General features: G+C 37.3%; 1 protein-coding gene across 2 annotated transcripts in view; it reads left to right on the top strand.

Moving 5' to 3' along the window:
- Positions 1-20,044, top strand: part of ttll7 (tubulin tyrosine ligase-like family, member 7) — a 177,777-nt gene that overhangs the window by 101,682 nt on the left and 56,051 nt on the right. For both annotated transcript variants that reach the window (XM_079857474.1, XM_079857473.1), the window contains exons 9-12: positions 13,453-13,547; positions 15,174-15,321; positions 16,403-16,476; positions 19,314-19,449. In XM_079857474.1, the coding sequence (XP_079713600.1) occupies positions 13,453-13,547; positions 15,174-15,321; positions 16,403-16,476; positions 19,314-19,449 (453 nt within the window). The remainder of the gene's footprint in view (positions 1-13,452; positions 13,548-15,173; positions 15,322-16,402; positions 16,477-19,313; positions 19,450-20,044) is intronic.

The raw sequence follows: 20,044 nt of genomic DNA, 5'->3' as shown, positions 1-20,044 counted from the left end.
TTTTCATCAAATGTTTTTGAGGAAGCACTATTGACAGGAGATATATTTTTATTTTTGAGTGTGTCATTAGACAAGCATTCTTATTAGATCATCAGTATTATTATTATTATTATTTTTCAAGAAGGGAAAGCTTGTAGATTTAAAATGTGTCTATCTGCTATAGTTTGACTTTTGGTCAACTTTTAAGTGTGCACTAGCATATGGAGAACTTCAGAGCTAACAGTCACACTTTTGATTGAATGGGGTCTTTACAGAGATACATTAATCTCAGAACAGCTGGATTTCCTACAGTTTGACCCCATACCAAGTCTAAGTAAAACACAATGAAGGTGTTTAAATTAAATATCAGCGATATCTTTTGATGGTGTCAAAAGGAGCTTTTGTAACATACTGTAACTTGCGTCAGAACGATTTTTGTCAAAAGGTGTTGAATTATTAATAAAAAAAATGGCTGACATCCTAAATCTGCAGGACTCCTGCGTGGCAGATCTTGATGAGGTGTCTTTGTTGCTTTGTGAAATGGGCCATCTGCGGGGCATCTACTCAGCGAGAGGTGACGTGGCCCAGCTCGGAGAGCTAAGAAAGCGTGAGCCGGATCAGCTTCTGCTGCTACAGTTACTGCTGCTAAGGTTACGGCTGATACAGTAAATTCATTGATTTAGTCCACCCTCTCACCAAACCCCCCTCTGACGCTCAGTTGTGATGTAAATATTATCTTACGGTCCTCTCCTAAGCGATCACCTTTCTGAGGGAGATTAACATCCGAGCGGGGCAGCTCTATTAAGAGCCCAGCAAGGGGTGGCTGTGTGTGCTGTCATCTCTCTCTGTTGCTTCCATCTTTCTTAAACCGTTTGTCCGTGCTGATGCTGAAGCACTTATGCCATGTGTCTTAGACACTGTAATGTGCAAAGCTGTACTCAAAACAATTTGTTTGCCATATCGGAGCTGGCAACAGTGAGCGAATGCTTTTGCTGTTATTTGTCATGGATGGAATACAAAAGAGCATATTATTATCTTAGGTGAAGAAAACCCTCCAGGATTCTTACCTGCTGATAAATGGCGTTAGAAATTGTGCTTCAAAAAATCCTGCTGCCCTTTACTCATCCTCATATCGCTCCAAACATATTCCTTTCACAAAAGGTATGAATATCCTATCAAAAGAGCATTGTATAAAGAAAGGATTTTGTTATGTGGAAAAATGTTGTGAGCTGTTAACAAAAAGGTTGAAAATTCATAATATAATGCATAATGAACATTATTTCATAAATGTCTTGACGACTTATCAGATAATCAATATATTTAATTTAAACATATTTGTTGAGAGGTTTGTGTTCAGGGAAGAATGAGACGGGAACCGGCGAATGTTCAAACAAATTTGAATCATAGTCAAGTCAAGTCAAGTCACCTTCATTTATATAGCGCTTTTAACAATATAGATTGTTTCAAAGCAGCTTTACAGTGATAATTTGAAATTACAGTAACAGAGATTGTTTTGGCTTTACAGCAGCTCTAGAATAAAGTGATTGTCCAGCTAAAGTTATTTTTGATTGATTCACTTCTGTCACAACGGTCATTAGTTGTTAACTTAGGGGCACGACATTGTTTTAACAGAAAAACCTTAAGTTCTGTCTGCGCAAACTTTAAAAATGCGAACCTGTGAGAATGCTGATGGCGTGCACATGTGTATTATGTGTTTAGTCTATAGGTATGCGTGTTTGAATATATACTGTATGTGTGCAGGCGTGTGGTGTGTAGTCTTTCTTTACAAACCAACCCTCAACAAACGACTTGTCTGGCCTTAAAATTTATAATACAATTTTTATCGCTTCCGCGTAGCCACGTGAACCGGAATTATCCCGACAACGTTTTATCTGTACAGAGGTAAAGGAAGGGAAGGAAACCTTCACAGGGGAGAGACTAGTTGGCACTTCAGGACTGTGTTGTCGTCGTATCCAGACGCAGGTCCTTCATCAGATCTGGATACGGCCTGGATCCAGCAGACTGTGGTAAACCTTGGGATTAACAGAGAGACTAATATTAGCATTGACGCCATTCTTCTTATGATGTAACAAGTAAAAGTGTTCCTGGTTCCGGCTGACCTAATCTATGCAGCCTAACATTGAATTATAGAAGTCTATAATGTGTTATGTGTATGCTAGGTCAAAGAGATGTGTTTTTAGTCTAGATTTGAACTGACAGAGTGTGCTTCCAGAACAATGTTAGGAAGACTGTTCCAAAGTTTTGGTCCTAAATAGGAAAAGGATCTACCGTCAGCAGTCGATTTTGATATTCTAGGTATTATCAACTGGCCGGAATTTTGAGATCGCAATAGACATGAAGGACTATAATGCGTTAAGAGCTCGCTCAAGTACTGCGGAGCTAAACCATTTAGTGCTTTGTAAGTAATCAGAAATATTTTCAAACGTATACAATGTTTAATAGGGAGCCAGTGCTAAAATGGTCATACTTCCTGGTTCTGGTAAGAACTGTTGCTGCTGTGTTTTGGACCAGTTGTAGTTTATTTATTAAGCATGCAGGGCAACCACCCATAATAGCATTACAATAATCTAGCCTTGATGTCATGAACGCATTAACTAATTGTTACGCATTTGTCAATGAGAGCATATGACGTAATTTAGATATATTTTTAAGATGGGAAAATGCGGCTTTACAGATACTAGACACGTGACTTTCAAATGAAAGATTGATGTCATATAGACCAGGGTTTCTCAAACTCGGTCCTATTATTATAAGTAATAATATTATTCCTTGGCTGTATGTTTTATTTGAGATACAGATGATTATTATGTTTTATTAATCATCAATAACACTATGACTTCTTGTATTAAATATGATATTGTTTTCTAGTCTTTTTTGCTTTAAGTCTATTAATGGCATAGTTAGTTTTGGTACATATATACATTACCCATCAAAAGATTTTATAATATTTTTGAAAGAAGTCTCTGAACAAGGCTGCATTTATTTGATCAATTTGTTTATTTGATCATTTATTTATTTGATTTATTTGGTTCACCAATCTCGGTCCTGCAGGGCTGATGTCCTGCAGAGTTTAGCTCCAACCCCAATTAAACACACCTGAACCAGCTAATCAAGGTCTCACTAGGCATACTAGAAACTTTCAAACAGGTGTGTTGGAGCTGGTTGGAGCTAAACTCTGCAGGACCGCGGCCCTCCAGGACCGAGATTGGTGAACCCTGGTATACAGTAAAAACTGTGATATTCTAAAATATTATTACAATTTAAAATAACTTTTCTATTTTATTATGTTTTCAAATGTAATCCATTCATGTGATTGCACAGCTGAATTTTCAGCAGCCAATACTCCAGTCTTAAGAAATCAATCTAATATACTGATTTGGCTCTCAGTTATTATCTGTGCTCAGTTATTATGTCACATTCAGTTTTGGTTTTGATGGACTCTTACTTTGTATATCGCTGCCTCCCTTCAGCCCTGGTTCCTCTTTCAGTGGCTCCACTCAACTTCTCGGATCAGCCTTGTGCTTCTCGGTCTCCAGCTCCACCTTGGTGTGAGGATTCCCTGGCTCTGCCTCGGGCCTCTGAGCCCGTGACTCCACCTCGGCCCATCGACCAATTGGCTGCACCTTGGCTCTTCGCTCCCTCAGCTCTACCTGGGACTGTCATTGTTTTGGCTCTACTGGGCTGACTCGTCCCTCCGTCGCTCTGCCTCTGACACAGACTTCTGGGACTATGGGTCCACCTCGACCTCGTCCCTCCATCCCTTTCAGCTCTGTCGGGCTACTCCTTCCCTTTCAGCTATGTCGGGCTACTCCTTCCCTCCGCCTCCTCCTCAGTCCTCACTCACACCGGCTCTGCCTCAGTCCTCCGTCACCCTGGCTCCACCTCGTCCCTCCAACCCTTTTGGCTCTGTCGGGCACCTCTCTCCCTCTGGCTCCTCCTCAGTCCTCACTCAAACCGGCTCTGCCTCAGTCCTCTGTCTCCCTGGCTCCACCTCGTCCCTCCAACCCTTTTGGCTCTGTCGGGCTCCTCCTTCCCTCTGGCTCCTCCTCAGTCCACACTCACACCGGCTCTGCCACAGTCCTCACTCAAACCGGCTCTGCCTCAGTCCTCCGTCTCCCTGGCTCCACCTCGTCCCTCCAATTCTTTCAGCTCTGTCGGGCTCCTCCTTCCCTCCGGCTCCTCCTCAGTTCTCACTCACACCGGCTCTGCCTCAGTCCTCCGTCTCCCTGGCTCCACCTAGGCTGCTCATTACCTCGGCTCTGCCTTGGCCCCCTGGTGCTACAGTGTCTCCTGGTCCTCGGACTGTGCCTGGGTCTCCACCACGCCCAACTTCACCTCTGTCGGGCAGACCCCGGGCTCTGCCCTTGCTCCATTACACGTGGGTCATCCTCTTCTTGGCTCCTATTTGGGTCGATCAAGGGACTCTAACTCCACTCCCCAGGGTCTCGTCTGCCGCCGGCTCCACAGTGTTCTCTTCCTCACCATTTCCTCCACCCTCCCTCCACTTATGTTGTTCCTCTCGTGGCGGCAGGAGGTGCCTAACGAGAAAGGGGGGTAATGTCACAAAATCAAATTCTTCCTTTCTTGAAAAACAGTAGGCCAAAAGTATTTGAAGTGTTTAAAGCATGTTAAGTATTTGAAAAACAGTAGGCCAAAAGAGTAATATATACGAAAACATAGTATTCAAAAAACAGTAGGGGTAAAGTACCCGAATGAATTACTACTGACTTACTACACTGAGATTCTTAAGTGACCATTTGATAGACACTCTACTATCCCATTAGGCCACTGGAGAGGATTTGTGAAAGGTGGTGAAGCCATTCAACTGCCATTGGTAGGTCACATGACAGTAACAACATGGTGGATGTAGTTAGTCCGAATTTCATTCATACTACCCATATTCATACTATATAGAACATATTTTTTTAACGGTCGCAAAGTACATGTAAATTAAAATTAAAATGTAGCACCTACTCAAACAGTATGCAATTTCGTACGCAGCGTTAGTTTGTATATCATGTGTTTCTTTTCTGTTTCTTTGGTTGTCATGGTTTCATTTTGTTTTCATAATTACAAATTTTTTTTGATTGATTACTTCCACCGGTTTCTAGTTTAGTTCTCATTATCCTTTAAATATTTATCCCTCGGTTAGTTCGTTTCTTTATCTTGTGTTGTTTTTTACTGCCACTTGTTTGCTCCTGAGATTTCTACTATTTGGATTAACCTCATTATTTTGTGTTTATAATAAAAAGGCTGCATTAAAGGATTCTCCTAGTTTTTGCCTGACCCGCCATGTTATTATCAATGCTGAAAACAGTTTTTGCTGCTTAATATTATTTGTGTGAAACCATTATAAAACTATACCATTCTAAATGAATTAATTTTATTCAGCAATAGTCCATGAGCCAGGGGGGTCCATCGGTATCAACAGGGGGGCAAATGCTATCATTGTTTTTTGGCAAGGTATACACCCCTAGTATTATAAAAATCACGATAGCAGTGCAGCGGTGGTAGCGAAATCACTTTTTTGAGCTCATGAAGTTACTAACCCCCTAAAATAAATTCCGTTTTTGAAATCTGGTGTATATCTGGTTTAGGCTCATGCTAAGGATATTATCAATATTCTATAATATGGTGCTTGGTATCATTGGAAAGGGGACCTTTTAGGCTTTCATTTAAGCCCAGTACTGAATCTGTCTGACAAACACAGAGGTCACAAGACTTCTTTAAACCAGAAATAGCACACATTTTTTCACAATTTCCGCCTAAACTGTATGCTTTCTTTTATCCCTGTGGCATGAAAGAACAACATGGACACAAAACTCAACAACTTCAATACTCAAGGCACTCTGATGACTCAGAAAATGTATAATATACCCATACTATTTATTTGTGAGAGCCTTAAATTAGACTTGTGCAGCCAGCACAAGTCTTCAAAATAGAATAGAGCCAATAGAATGGACAAATAGAATACCCTATTAGTCCAGGGCCAAATGGCCTATTTATTCATGTACAGTTGTAATAAAAAGTAATTGTTTCAATAGTGTAGTCAATGGTGTTGTAAACATAACACTTGTAAATGGTTTAACAAAATGTTTCTATCATGTATTTTGATATTCAGATATGATGTCAGAAAGTAGCTCGTGCACGGAATGTTGATGGATTTTGACAGTTTGACGAGGTTTTGTCAGTTTTGTGAAAAGATTGTTGGTTCAGTTGACTGGTTATAACAACACTACCAACTATGTCATCTTCAAACAACTTCCATTGAGTTCCAGGGGTATTAAATGTAAGTACAAAATACTTTTTCTCTTGTGCTTGTGAATTGGTGGGGAATAGTAGAAGTAGCTAATGTAAGCTTGGTGTTTTTAGCAGGCTAGCTATCTAGCAGGCTAGCTAGCTTGCAGGTTAAACAGTGTAACAGTAACTGCTACAGTGCAGTCAGGGCTCTCAAGTGTCACGTGACAGTCACTCATTTCGGTCTTTTGTCACGCCCTCTCGCCACACATTGTATTTCTAACGCGGAAAAACTATTTATAATATATTTAATATGCCGCAGTGCCCAAAATGTCTCTGGCCACGCCAGTCTCATTATGGAACCGGCAGGAATCAATCGCTGTAAAAATCTATTATTGTCTATCCATTATAAAAGTGCATCTATCCATTATCCATTATAAAAGTGCATCTATCCATTATAAAAGAGCATCTGTCCATCATAAAAGTGCATCTGTCCATCATAAAAGTGGATCTATCCATTATAAAAGTGCATCTGTCCATTATAAAAGTCCATCTATCCATTATAAAAGTCCATCTATCATTATAAAAGTGCATCTATCCATTATAAAAGTCCATCTATCCATTATAAAAGGGCATGTATCCATTATAAAAGTGCATCTATCCATTATAAAAGAGCATCTATCCATCAAAAAAGGGCATCTATCCATCATAAAAGTGCATCTATCCATTATAAAAGAGCATCTGTCCATTATAAAAGTCCATCTATCCATTATAAAAGTGCATCTGTCCATTATAAAAGTCCATCTGTCCATCATAAAAGTGCATCTATCCATTATAAAAGTGCATCTGTCCATTATAAAAGTCCATCTATCCATTATAAAAGTCCATCTATCCATTATAAAAGTCCATCTATCCATTATAAAAGTGCATCTATCCATTATAAAAGTCCATCTATCATTATAAAAGTGCATCTATCATTATAAAAGTCCATCTATCCATTATAAAAGTGCATGTATCCATTATAAAAGTGCATCTATCCATTATAAAAGTGCATCTATCCATCATAAGTGTATCTATCCATTATAAAAGAGCATCTGTCCATCATAAAAGTGCATCTATCCATTATAAAAGAGCATCTATCCGTCAAAAAAGGGCATCTATCCATCATAAAAGTGCATCTATCTATTATAAAAGAGCATCTATCCATCAAAAAAGGGCATCTATCCATCATAACAGTGCATCTATCCATTATAAAAGTGCATCTGTCCATCATAAAAGTACATCTGTCCATCATAAATGTGCATCTATCCATCATAAAAGTGCATCTATCCATCATAAGTGCATCTATCCATCATAAAAGTGCATGTCTTCATGTTCATTTTATGAAGTATACTTAAGTAATTTTCAAGTATATTTTTTAAGTATACTTTATGTTGTAAGTATACTAATAATGTGTACTTGTAGTAAACGTGTGTACTATTTCAATACTGCTTGGGACTAAATTGGCCCACTTTTAGTATTTTTAGTATTTGTAAGAGTAAACTAAGTACACAACTAGTTTTCTCATTTGTAATGCATCTGTACTACAAGTGAACTTATAAGTATACTAGTAGTTTACTATTTTAATACAAGTAGTACATTTTTTAGTTTATGAAAGTACAAACTGATGTGTGCTCTCAGTAAACTACTAGTTTCGTAGTTTATACTACAAGTATACTTGTAAGTTTTCTTTAAGTGAACATAACATTATACTTATAGTTTACTATTTATATATTATTTTTGCACTTGAAAAATACCTTTAACTGTTCTTTAATTTTAAAAACATTTTATTAGCTTCATGCATCCTTTTTTAATCAACACTTGAATGTCAGTAAGTTTCATAAAGAAAGGCAACATTTTAAACAAAAAAGTAGAATTAGAGTAAATTGCTATACACTACCAGTGGACTAGCCTACACAAAAATTCAGATATGCAGAATTAGAAACATATCTGTTTTATATCAATATTCTAATCAATATTTTCAAACAATGTAAGTTTCATAAGACTGTATATGAAAAACTATGTAAAAAAAGTATATTTAATTGACTACTCAATCAAAAGAGTTAACACAACTACAAGACAAGTATACTTTGAATTCTTAATTATTCTTTTAAGTATATCTGGATCAAAAGATTGAGTTCAAGTACAGGCCAAATATACCTGGGCCCGTATTCATAAATAATCTAATGCAAAGAGTAGCTCCTAGTGACAAAATTCTAAGAAAATTCTTAGAAATGTGGGCGTTTACTCTTAAAATTAAAGAAAAAATCCCAGTAAAGAAAAAAGTAATTCAGAAAGCATCTTAACCCTTAAAAGAAGTTTTAAGGTCAAAATTGTAAGGAGTACGGACGAGGACTTTTCAGAGGCTGAAGAGATTCTTTAGCAGAGGAGAACATGGCAGAAAGACGAAGAGGGAGAAAAAATGTGTTGCAGACAATGGATGACAGTGAGTTAATAAGACGCTATAGATTAGATCGTGCAGGGATCATGTTTGTGACTGATCTTAGAGACGCGCTAACATCTCCGACACAGTGCAGAAATGCCATAGCGCCAGAAATGAAAGTAATCACTACATTACGATATTTGGCAACTGGGAAAATGCAACAATGCAGCAGTGTGTAATGTACACAGTCACATGTCATTTCAAAGTGAAGGCTTAGAATAGACCCTATACTTTTCACTCTTTTTTTCCTTCTTGGACAACCAGCCAATCACAGTCTTCAAAAGATTGTGTCATACATAGCAACGGGGTCAGCCCCGCCTCCTCACTAAGATGAAAGTTTTTGTCTTTTCCTTGCTCAGAGTTGCTCTCAGATTGGCCCCGAATCGCTCTTAAGCTAAGACTCTTATGTAAAAGTTTTTAAGCTAAATTAAAGGACAAGTTCGGTATTTTACACTTAAAGCCCTGTTTTCAGGTCGTTTCTGATGAAATAGAACAGTTAAGATCTCGGTTTAAAATTTTAAAATTTTAAATTTTCGGTTTCTGGGGTAGCACCCCCCCACCTCCACAATGGCTGCATAGGTTCACTGGAACAATCCTTCCTAAAACGCATTAAACAAAAATTGCAGCAAAAGATGCATAGTGCACCTATGCAGCCATTGTGGAGGTGGGGGGGTGCTACCATAGAAACCGAAAATTCTCGGGACAGCAACATGTGTCCAAATTTCAATCTTAACCATTCTATTTCATCAGAAACGATCTGTAAACAGGGCTTTAAGTGTAAAATACCGAACTTGTCCTTTAAGAGTTTTCTAAGAGGATTCTTAGAATCTTTATGAATACGGGCCCTGGACTTTTCTCTCAGTATAAATCAAGTAGGCCTACACTGAAGTGTAATTTTAAGTCTATTTCTGAGAAGTACATAAAAAGTAGACTGAAAGTATACTTTCTTATTTTAAGTTTAAAAGAAGTATACTAAGTGTGAAAAACACCAAGCTTACATTAGCTACTTCTACTATTCCCCACCAATTCACAAGCACAAGAGAAAAAGTATTTTGTACTTACATTTAATACCCCTGGAACTCAATGGAAGTTGTTTGAAGATGACATAGTTGGTAGTGTTGTTATAACCAGTCAACTGAACCAACAATCTTTTCACAAAACTGACAAAACCTCGTCAAACTGTCAAAATCCATCAACATTCCGTGCACGAGCTACTTTCTGACATCATATCTGAATATCAAAATACATGATAGAAACATTTTGTTAAACCATTTACAAGTGTTATGTTTACAACACCATTGACTACACTATTGAAACAATTACTTTTTATTACAACTGTACATGAATAAATAGGCCATTTGGCCCTGGACTAATAGGGTATTCTATTTGTCCATTCTATTGGCTCTATTCTATTTTGAAGACTTGTGCTGGCTGCACAAGTCTAATTTAAGGCTCTCACAAATAAATAGTATGGGTATATTATACATTTTCTGAGTCATCAGAGTGCCTTGAGTATTGAAGTTGTTGAGTTTTGTGTCCATGTTGTTCTTTCATGCCACAGGGATAAAAGGTTTATTTCTGGTTTAAAGAAGTCTTGTGACCTCTGTGTTTGTCAGACAGATTCAGTACTGGGCTTAAATGAAAGCCTAAAAGGTCCCCTTTCCAACGATACCAAGCACCATATTATAGAATATTGATAATATCCTTAGCATGAGCCTAAACCAGATATACACCAGATTTCAAAAACGGAATTTATTTTAGGGGGTTAGTAACTTCATGAGCTCAAAAAAGTGATTTCGCTACCACCGCTGCACTGCTATCGTGATTTTTCTAATACTAGGGGTGTATACCTTGCCAAAAAACAATGATAGCATTTGCCCCCCCGTTGATACCGATGGACCAAATTTGGGGCCCTGGCTCATGGACTACAAGGATGCATTAGGATTGATTAAACATGATGGTAAAGACATTTATAATATTACAAAAGATTTCTACTTCAAATTAATGCTGTAAATTGAAAATCTTTAAAATATTTTAATATAAAACTGCAATTATATTTAAACTAATAATATTTCCATTTTACTGTATTTTTGATCAAATAGATTAAGCCATGCTAAGCATAAGAGACTTCCTTGAAAAACAAATCAAACTTTTGGTCAGAAGTGTATGTTTCTTTAGCTAAAATATGGCACGTTATTTATTAAAAAAATTGTAAGCATATTTCACTTGTATTTCTTGAATTATAGTTGTTTTTCTGTCCCTTGCAACAATAAGAACGGCAAAAGATTGAGTTTCTGGTCAACATTACAAATACTGCAGCACCGTGCATAAAAGTTATGAATGAATATTACTATATATCACTGCGATTGTGCAGATATCACGAGCTGGTCTCATTTCCTGTGCTGTTTTTTTCCCCACCAGTTCCACAGAGAAAATAACTCTGGCATCTGATGAATTAGCTTGTGTTGGCAGGAATGTGACAGATTATACTAATGCACGGAAAGACATTCTATTGCTCAATTATCTCTAATTAACTGCTCAAATCAGTCTGAATGGTTATAAATGATTTAATTCAAACAAATATGTAAAGCAGAATGCAAAGCTTTGCTTTTCATGCGTTTAGATCGTGCCATTATTCCATCCAAAGCAAACCATACAAAGCTGATCTGATACATATAAAATGTAAATGCGTGCTCATCACCCTGGGTAATGACAGAATGAAAGGGCTAACAATATATTTGCATTTAGTGGTGATTTCTTTCCCAGTCAGTTGTCAGACATCCACGAAGTGTCAGCACTTGAATAGATTCCTCGTGCAAAGATAAAATATTGTGCCGATCAAGTGGTGAAGTCTATCTGCATCATCATTGGTGGTTCTGTTACGTTCTCTGAAAGGAAGGACCCAAAAGCAGAAAAATCGATTTATTGCAACTCACAAACAACGCAAGCCGCTGGGCAATTGGTAGAGGGAAATTCAAATTGGCTGGTGTTGAAATCCAGATCAATCCATCAGCAAATAAGACGAACAGAGAGATCGAACAAAGGGGCAGATAGAAATAGAGAAATCCAAGCTCACGGTCAAGATTAGGCTGATAGAACAGCAAGACAGTCCAAGCAGGCAAGCGATGTACTGAAGGAGAATCCAGACTCAAAAACCAGAACCAGGTCAGATGGTCAAAACCAGGAGAGCTGTCCAAGACCGGAGAGTTCCGGGGGGCAAACAGGCAACCGAAACACAACTGGGCAGAAGAGAAAAACTAAACTAAACAAAACAAAACCAACAGGGATCCCAAACCTAACAAAATCACAAAACACACTGGCAGAGAACAGAGGAAAACAAAGTATATATAGCAGAGAAATCAAGAGACAAAGAGAAACAGGTGAGCGATAATGAGTGGCCGCACTGATTGCGATCAGCTGAGCGTGGTCTCACGTGGAAGAGACAGAAACCAAACAAGAGAAAAGAAAACAAAAGAAGTGATCAAACCCAAGTGCTGACAGGTTCAGCATAATGGACTGGTTGGTTTGTTGCCTGGCTGATCACATTTGTCCCAATCAGACATCATATTTAAAGAACAACAACAGATGTTTTGTCATGTAACAAGCAAGCCAGGAAATGTCTGTAGCACTGAAGAGTAGCAGATAGCATCAGTTCATGATATGCCTTTGTCACAAACTCAATGGAAAGAGACATGCAGTCTTTCTTCCATCTTTTGATTTAATGACACCACATACGCAATGCTATGTGAATTGTCTAGTAATCACTGGCTGTTCTTTGAAAGCTCAGTAGCAAACAAGATCAAAGTTGCAATTGTTTGAACTTTGAACATCACATGACCTGCATGTAGCGCTTCACTCCATAGAGGTCATCATTTACTCGCCCTCATGTTGTCCCAAACCCATGTGATTTTCTTTCTCCCAGGCATACAAATGTTAAGATTTGTTTTCCATGCTCTTTTCCATGCCATTACAATGAGCGGACAATTAAGTTGTCTCTTTCGTAGGGGACTCGGAACCGGGTTTCATACCCAGAGACGCTTTCATTTTTTTTTTTTAAATGATAAATAAAAATATCATAAACAATTTGTGTGTTCCTTGAAGATTTTTAGTTATTCAGTTTAAGGTACCAGACAAAATGCATTTTTTTAAACCTGATTTTGAATATCAGACAAAACTGCAGACAGTTTTGATACCAAACAAAATGGATGTCTTCTCACAGGATCTGGTAAAGAGGCTGGATCCAATATGGACGTGGATGAAGGAGATTCTATCTAATATTTTTGCTGAGCAATGCCTGATTTGTGACCAAAATTGTTCTTTTGATTCTAACCTTTTCAACAAATGAATTTCTTGAGCTTTTGTACAATGACCATTCACAAATCAGACTGACCTGGTTCTTGAGTCCAGTAATCTGGCAGTTAAGAAGTCATTGGAAGGGACGTAACTTTGATGAAAGGTTTTGATCCACTTCAAATGTTGACTTCTGTAGTACATGAGGCACTCTATATTCTCAACATCAGTGCCAATTGCGGTTCTTGGGACACTAAGACAGAACTTGTTTTTAATGAGAGCTGATGCCTCTGATTTCACTAATGGGTAATAGTGACTGTTTCTACTGTGGCTTCTCAGTCCCCTTTAAAAGTTGGTGATTGCTTCAGGTTTTGATTTTGAAATTGAAGAAAACAATATGAAAGAAGATAACATCTCTCTCTCTCTTTTTTTCCCCTCTACAGATCAATCGTGCTCCGAGTTTTGGGACTGATCAAAAGATTGATTACGATGTGAAGAAGGGGGCTTTACTCAATGCCCTGAAACTGCTCAACATCAGGTATGAAGCATTACTCTCTCCAGAGTCCCATTAGAAAGAGAAGCGAATGAGTTAATCAGAAAACTCACTCTCAATTGTCGGCCGTCCACAGTCTTTTTTGTTTTCAAAAATATTGATTCCTCAACTAAAAAGTTGTCTGAAACTCTTTGATGTGTCCTCATGCATTTGTTATAGCTACTGTTTGATTTAAGATACAGTAAGAATAAAAGATAACTTTAAAGTTTTAGCTTATTGTGAGCACATTACGTGCAGCACCTGTGTTATTTACAGTATGTTCTGTTGCAGTGTGAAGGCCCCAAAAAGTATTTGGACTTGAGCTATACTTAAAAATATTTGAAAGTCACTGCTTTGCATAACAAAATATTTAAACAAGTGGCATTTGCAAACAAATGGTGATAGGCCAACCTTTTTTCAGGGCTATCTATCTTTTTTCACAGAACTAACAGCCATTTTGCCGTGACCCTTATGCAACTAAAATCAAGATGATATTTAGTAGATGTGTGGAGTTCATATAGGTTTAAAGACAAACTCAACTCAAGATTGATAACCACAAAATGTCTCAATATTTTTTGTCTTCATTTTGAACAAGATATCTTTTGCCATCAGAATTGATATAATGTGAATTATCAGGTTTACTGAATTTAAATGGTTATGAAATAAGTTAAAAGAAATGGATATAACAAGGTGAGCAAATTATTTTATCCCACTCATCTCAGACATATCATTTTTATAGTTATCATTTTAAAATATTTACAATAATTGTGTATTTTTATTTTAATGTTTTTTTTTTTTAATATTATGCTGTATGATGGCCCCATAGACTTAAGTTGTAAGTGCTTTACTGTAAATACCAAAGGTAATGCATTTTCTTCAAACTGAAGGATGAATCAGAATGTTTTTTTTTTTACGATTTTATTGTATTTAACTTAAAATATTCATTTATGTTTATGTGTGTGTGTGGGTGTGTGTGTGTGTGTGTGTTTGTATGAAAGTTGTGAATGTTTGCTTGTGCTTATTTTCAAAATTTGAGTGACTGACTGCCTGTGTACATCTGTGCATGTATAGTTGTATGTCAGTATGCGGGGTATCCGGTGATTGATTACCGTAGACCTGGCCTTCAAATCCCAGGTCCACCCTTTGTACTAAATATACCAGAGTGGCCCAACAATGGTCCTAGGAAACAACAGCAGACAAACTCAATACAGCAGTGGATCAGATTTCAAGGATGCATTGCTACCATTCTGTCGCAGTGATTTTCTTGGAAGTCTCCACAGATGTTTACTGTGTCCCAACTGATCCAGAGTTTTTCCCAGTAACATATCAAAGCAACTCCTGTGTTATTTCCCCAGCAGTGGCTGGACAAATCCAATAACTCAGCGAGGAGTGTGAAAGTCGTATCAATAAAACGAGAGGGTTCCCCTGTGGTTCAGGAGCCCACTGACCCTGAGTGGTCACTTTCAACAGCAAATTTGAAGGGCCAGTGAGCGATGAAATCTTGAAGTGCTGAATGCTGTCAAGTCGAGTGATGTATGGAGTCTCAGAGTCTGTCAGGATTTCGGCTGGGAGTTTAGGCTACTTTGAGTGCTATTACTTGAGCATTTCCTGTTTTTTATTGCTTTTACCCAGAGCGAGTGATAAACGACGGAATCTGGCCCAGCAGAAAGCGGAAGCCCAGCGACGGCTGTATGGACAGGGATCCACGCGGAAACTGACGGCCGGATCATCGGACTGGGAGAAACAACGTCACCTACTCGAGCGCAGGAGAGAGGAACTGGTATGACCCATTCAGCTGTTAGAGAGCAACATTTTATTAGGTCATGTTTAAGTCAAAGCCATGGCTCCAGACTTGAGTCTTTGTGCTTGTGTGGAAAATGCAAGTTGAAATCTAGCCTGTGTTTTGTCTAATTTGTCACATCCTCCAAAACTAAAAAAAGGTATTTAAAGGAATAGTTCACTTCAAAATGAAAATTCTGTCATTGTTTACTCACCGTCAAGTTGTTTCAAACCTGTATGAATTTCTTTCTTCTGCTGAACACAAAAGAAGATATTTTGAAGAATGTCGGTAACCAAACAGTTGATGGATCCCATTGACTTCCATGGTAAGTCAATGGGGACAGTCAACTGTCTAGTTACCGACACTCTTCAAAATATCTTCCTTTGTGTTCTGCAGAAGAGAGAAATTCATACAGGTTTGAAGTAACTTGAGGGTGAGTAAATAATGACAGAATTTTCATTTTTAAGTAAACTATTCTTATAAGTATTCATATTTCAAAATGCAGACGTACAGACAAAGTATGTTTTCAGAGTAAGTTCTTATGGAGCTTTGTGCACCAGTTCTTGATTGGTCTTTTGATCAACTTTTTTATTAAATGAAGAGATGAATGAGGTTGAGATGACTGCAGGTAGGTGGTATTTTCAAAGGGCAAAGCTAGATGCTATAGAGGAGTGAGATTTGGGGATTGGGGGCTGAGCGAATATGCCTGTACCAGCATTTAACAGAGATCAGTGACTATTATAGAAGACACCCTGCTGCGCCAACTCAAATTGACCAGCTGACCTTTCCGCAATTATAGTTTTTGATGTATTAAAATGGTACAGTGGGAGCTAAATCTATATGAATTATGAATAAGCCCCCTGTATTAACAAGTGCAGAGGAGAGACTGTTATATGCGCCTGCTAACTCTCAGACTTCATTAAGGTGCCTCGTAATATGGGAAACGAGTCATTTAGTGACATTGTTATTCGGTTTTGGGTGGCTAAATTACACTGCAGGATAGCACCAGCAGAAACAGGGCATTATGTCTTTGTCATTCTTCCTACTTCTCACCACTTATTCACTTGTGTTGTGCTTTCAGAAAGAAAGACTGGCCCAAGTACGAAAGCAGGTCTCCAGGGACGAGCACGAAAAGCGCCACCTGGGGAACTACAGGTAGGGAAGCCGCTTTGACGATTGTTATCCTGTAAGAATGCCCGCTTACTCCTGTGGGGTCTCTTGTGGCTTGGTTTGTGATATGCAATGGTATGAATCAATTTCTTGGGCTATCATGTGAGGACAAAGCAAGAACAAAGGTTGTTTCTAAGACTTAAACAATTCTGCCTTCGTAGGCAGAAGAATTAGATAGTAAGGCACCAAGGCATGTCTGAATCCAGTGTTTAGGGAACATTTTGTTTATGAACATGCCCCCATTCGTGTTGTTCAGTGATTGTAACGAAAATAATATATATATATATATATATATATATATATATATAGAGAGAGAGAGAGAGAGAGAGAGAGAGAGAGAGAAACAACATTAAAGGCCATGTCATGCAGAAATAAATTTATTTGCATTTATACTACTAAAAAAGTAGTTACACTAAAAGCCATGTTAAAAAAAATATAAAACGGAATACCATTCATTCATTCATTCATTCATTCATTCATTCATTCATTCATTCATTCATTCATTCAAGGCCACAAGGAAAATGACATATATAATGACATAAAAATGAAATATATTTGCAATATGTACTACCTCACTCATGACCAGTAATTTAAGAGCCCTGGTGTTGAAGCACCAAAAGTTGCCAGTCTTTTTATATATTCTTTTCAGACAAGGAAATCGCTTTCTTCAGAACATTAAACAACTCCAAGTTGCTCCTTTAATGACTACTAATGTTTTGTAAAGAAACCAAATTCCTTAGCAGCCAAATGCTTCTTGCATTTTATTACTCTTGTCAGTTGTTACATTCAAATTCAGACACCAGGATCTTTCAAACGAAGATTTAATTAACCTGACCTCATGTTACATTTAAATTCAGACACCAGGATCTTTCAAACGAAGATTTGATTAACCTGACCTCATTACAGAAGCATCTCAACTAACCATTTGTATTTACTGAAGAGGTAGGGTGGCTTCTTCATAGTGAAACTGCACCATTTAGCATATGCTGAATTTTACACACCATGAGTCACTTCGTAATTGCAACAAATCGCTCCTTAATACGTCAGAGCCACAGAGGAGGAATATGAAACAAATGCCTTTTCTTAAATAGGTCATTTTATGTTCATACGTGTAACTGCTGTTCTGTTCAACTCTATAAAAACACCCCAAAAGATGCTGAAACATGAAAAAAAAGTGTTTGAGGTTTGTGGGTCAGACCCAGATTTCAGCGTGCCATATGCCGAAGACTAAGCCCACTTACTCTTACTAGATTACTTCTCCCGCATAAGTTTGTCCATCGTGCTTGTAGCTCTTAATGGATTTGGGGCGGTTTATCTTCTGATCTGAAAATTTACATTACTTGAGCTTTTGATTACATTGAAGCCAGAATCCAAAAGAGCCGTTTTAAATGTCACACGCCAAGTGAGTATTAGTTTATTAGACAGAAATGTGGGAGGTATAACATGTCACTTGCTCCACCTTCACTATTTATTTAGATTGAGGTGCCTATTATTTTGATCAGAGGATCTCAAATTGTGGTCAGTCTGTTCTAAAAAAGGAAAGAACGATGCTAAATACAAAACAAATAAATAAAAATAAAATAAAACGTGTTTTTTGTAGAAAAATGTAGAAAAGTTGTGATAGCAAAATAAATTATTACATTATTACATTACACTTATTACACAGTTTTCTGGAATATGCTGAATGGTAAAATGTTCAACACTGTGCTAGTTTCATGCCTCTCATATCACTCTGTCGTCTTTTTGTTCTCACATAATAACATTATTTTAACTCAATTCTTTATATTTAAGGTTAATTTATGTGGTAAGTAGCTAGGATAATAATCATGATAATTATTGCAGTCTGACAGTCAAAATCATCTTATGATCTCTACATTATGCCTTACATTATCAACATTTAAAAGGGAGAGAAAACACTACCCATATGTTTTGTTGCTGACGTCAAAGGCTGTCCAATCAAACTCTACAGTACTTTGGGACAAATACAGATTTGTGACTGGTTAAATAGCTAATAGTAATAATAGCTAATACAATTTTTAGCCTGTTGTTGGTTCAATCTAAACAGGTAAATCACACTTATGATGTTGTTTCTGTTTATATAGAATTTAAATTGTTTTCTAATTTCTATTAGTCTAATTCATGGTTATATGGTAGCACTTTACAATAAAGTTTAATTAGATTAGTATGTAATGTAATGTGTTGTTTCACTACATTAGTTAACATGAACTAACAATGAAAAATACTTTATTAATCTTTATTTATTAATCTTAGTTAATGTTAATTTAAACATTTATTAATATGACCTAACAATAGACAGTTGTATTTTTATCATCTAAAATTAACAAAGTTTAAAAGATCAATAAATACTGCATTAATAAATACTGAATTAACTTACTTTAACTACATGTACTTCTTGTAAAGTGTTACGAGTAATATAAATGCATTTAAAGGTTTTTTTTATTTTGCACAATTTTGGTACTGTAGAGTGTTGCCGTCTGATGTCTAATTTAAAATCTGGGTCCCGAAGCAAAGCCAGTTGCTGGTTTTGATTATATACACAACCCAATATGGCGCTGATCTGAAGATCCATCATACAGATATAGACAAAGGTTTACACGTCTCTGGCTTTTGTTTAGTCTTAACGTCTAATATAAAGACACGTTTATTAATCATTAGTATATAACACAGCATTAATGGACAAATGCATGTGTGAAAAGAACGATTGAGGTTTGTTTAAGTGATTAGAAAAGCAGGCAGACCAGGCTGCTAAATCAGATAATCAGATAAAGCTTTTTTCTCTCCCTCTCCCTCTCTCTGCACAGATGTATTTACCCCCCAGATGACAAGCTGCTCTTGGAGAAATATGAGAGTCTCCTTTCAGCTGCCTTTCAGACATTCCTCGCTGGGCGAGCAGCTTCACTTCAAAAGGAAATGAATAATCCACTGAAACGAATGAAGGCATGTACCTGAGACGCAACCCAACAGTCTTTTGCTCTTTTCTTTCTCTTCCCCCCTACACCTACTTCTTCCTTACTCGGTCTTTTGCATTTAAAATAAGATGAGGAAAATTATTTTACTCCCTAACTCTTTTTGTGGCCATCTGTTTTTCATTATTGGAGTTTAAGGCAACTATTGCTCATTCATATGGTTAGGGATTTAAACAATCCATTTGTGCTATAGACATGAATGAAACCGCAAATCATGTGGCTAGTTGAGGAGAGGTGTGCTAATACTTTTCTAAGTGATGAGACTTATGATTGATTGATTGATTGATTGATTGATTGATTGATTGATTGATTGATTGATTTATTTATTTATTTATTTATTTTATTTTTGCATGCCTAGCACATAATAAATCTGGCCCATTGACTGGCACTGTATTCTGAGCCATTCAGAATCTTGAGACTAAACTATAGACAGTGTTGGGAAAGCTATTTTGAAACTGTTGCTTATAAAACTACCAGGTATTAATATTTTAGTTTAACTATAGTCAAGCTAGCAGTTGGCGACACTACAAGCTACTAAAATTGTAGCAAATTATACTAAATGCAGC

This window comes from Squalius cephalus (genome assembly GCF_949319135.1).
Source record: "Squalius cephalus genome assembly, chromosome: 22".
Lineage (NCBI taxonomy): Eukaryota > Metazoa > Chordata > Actinopteri > Cypriniformes > Leuciscidae > Squalius > Squalius cephalus.
The sequence above is the reverse complement of the archived record's forward strand: the minus strand, read 5'-3'. Positions and strand labels throughout refer to the sequence as shown.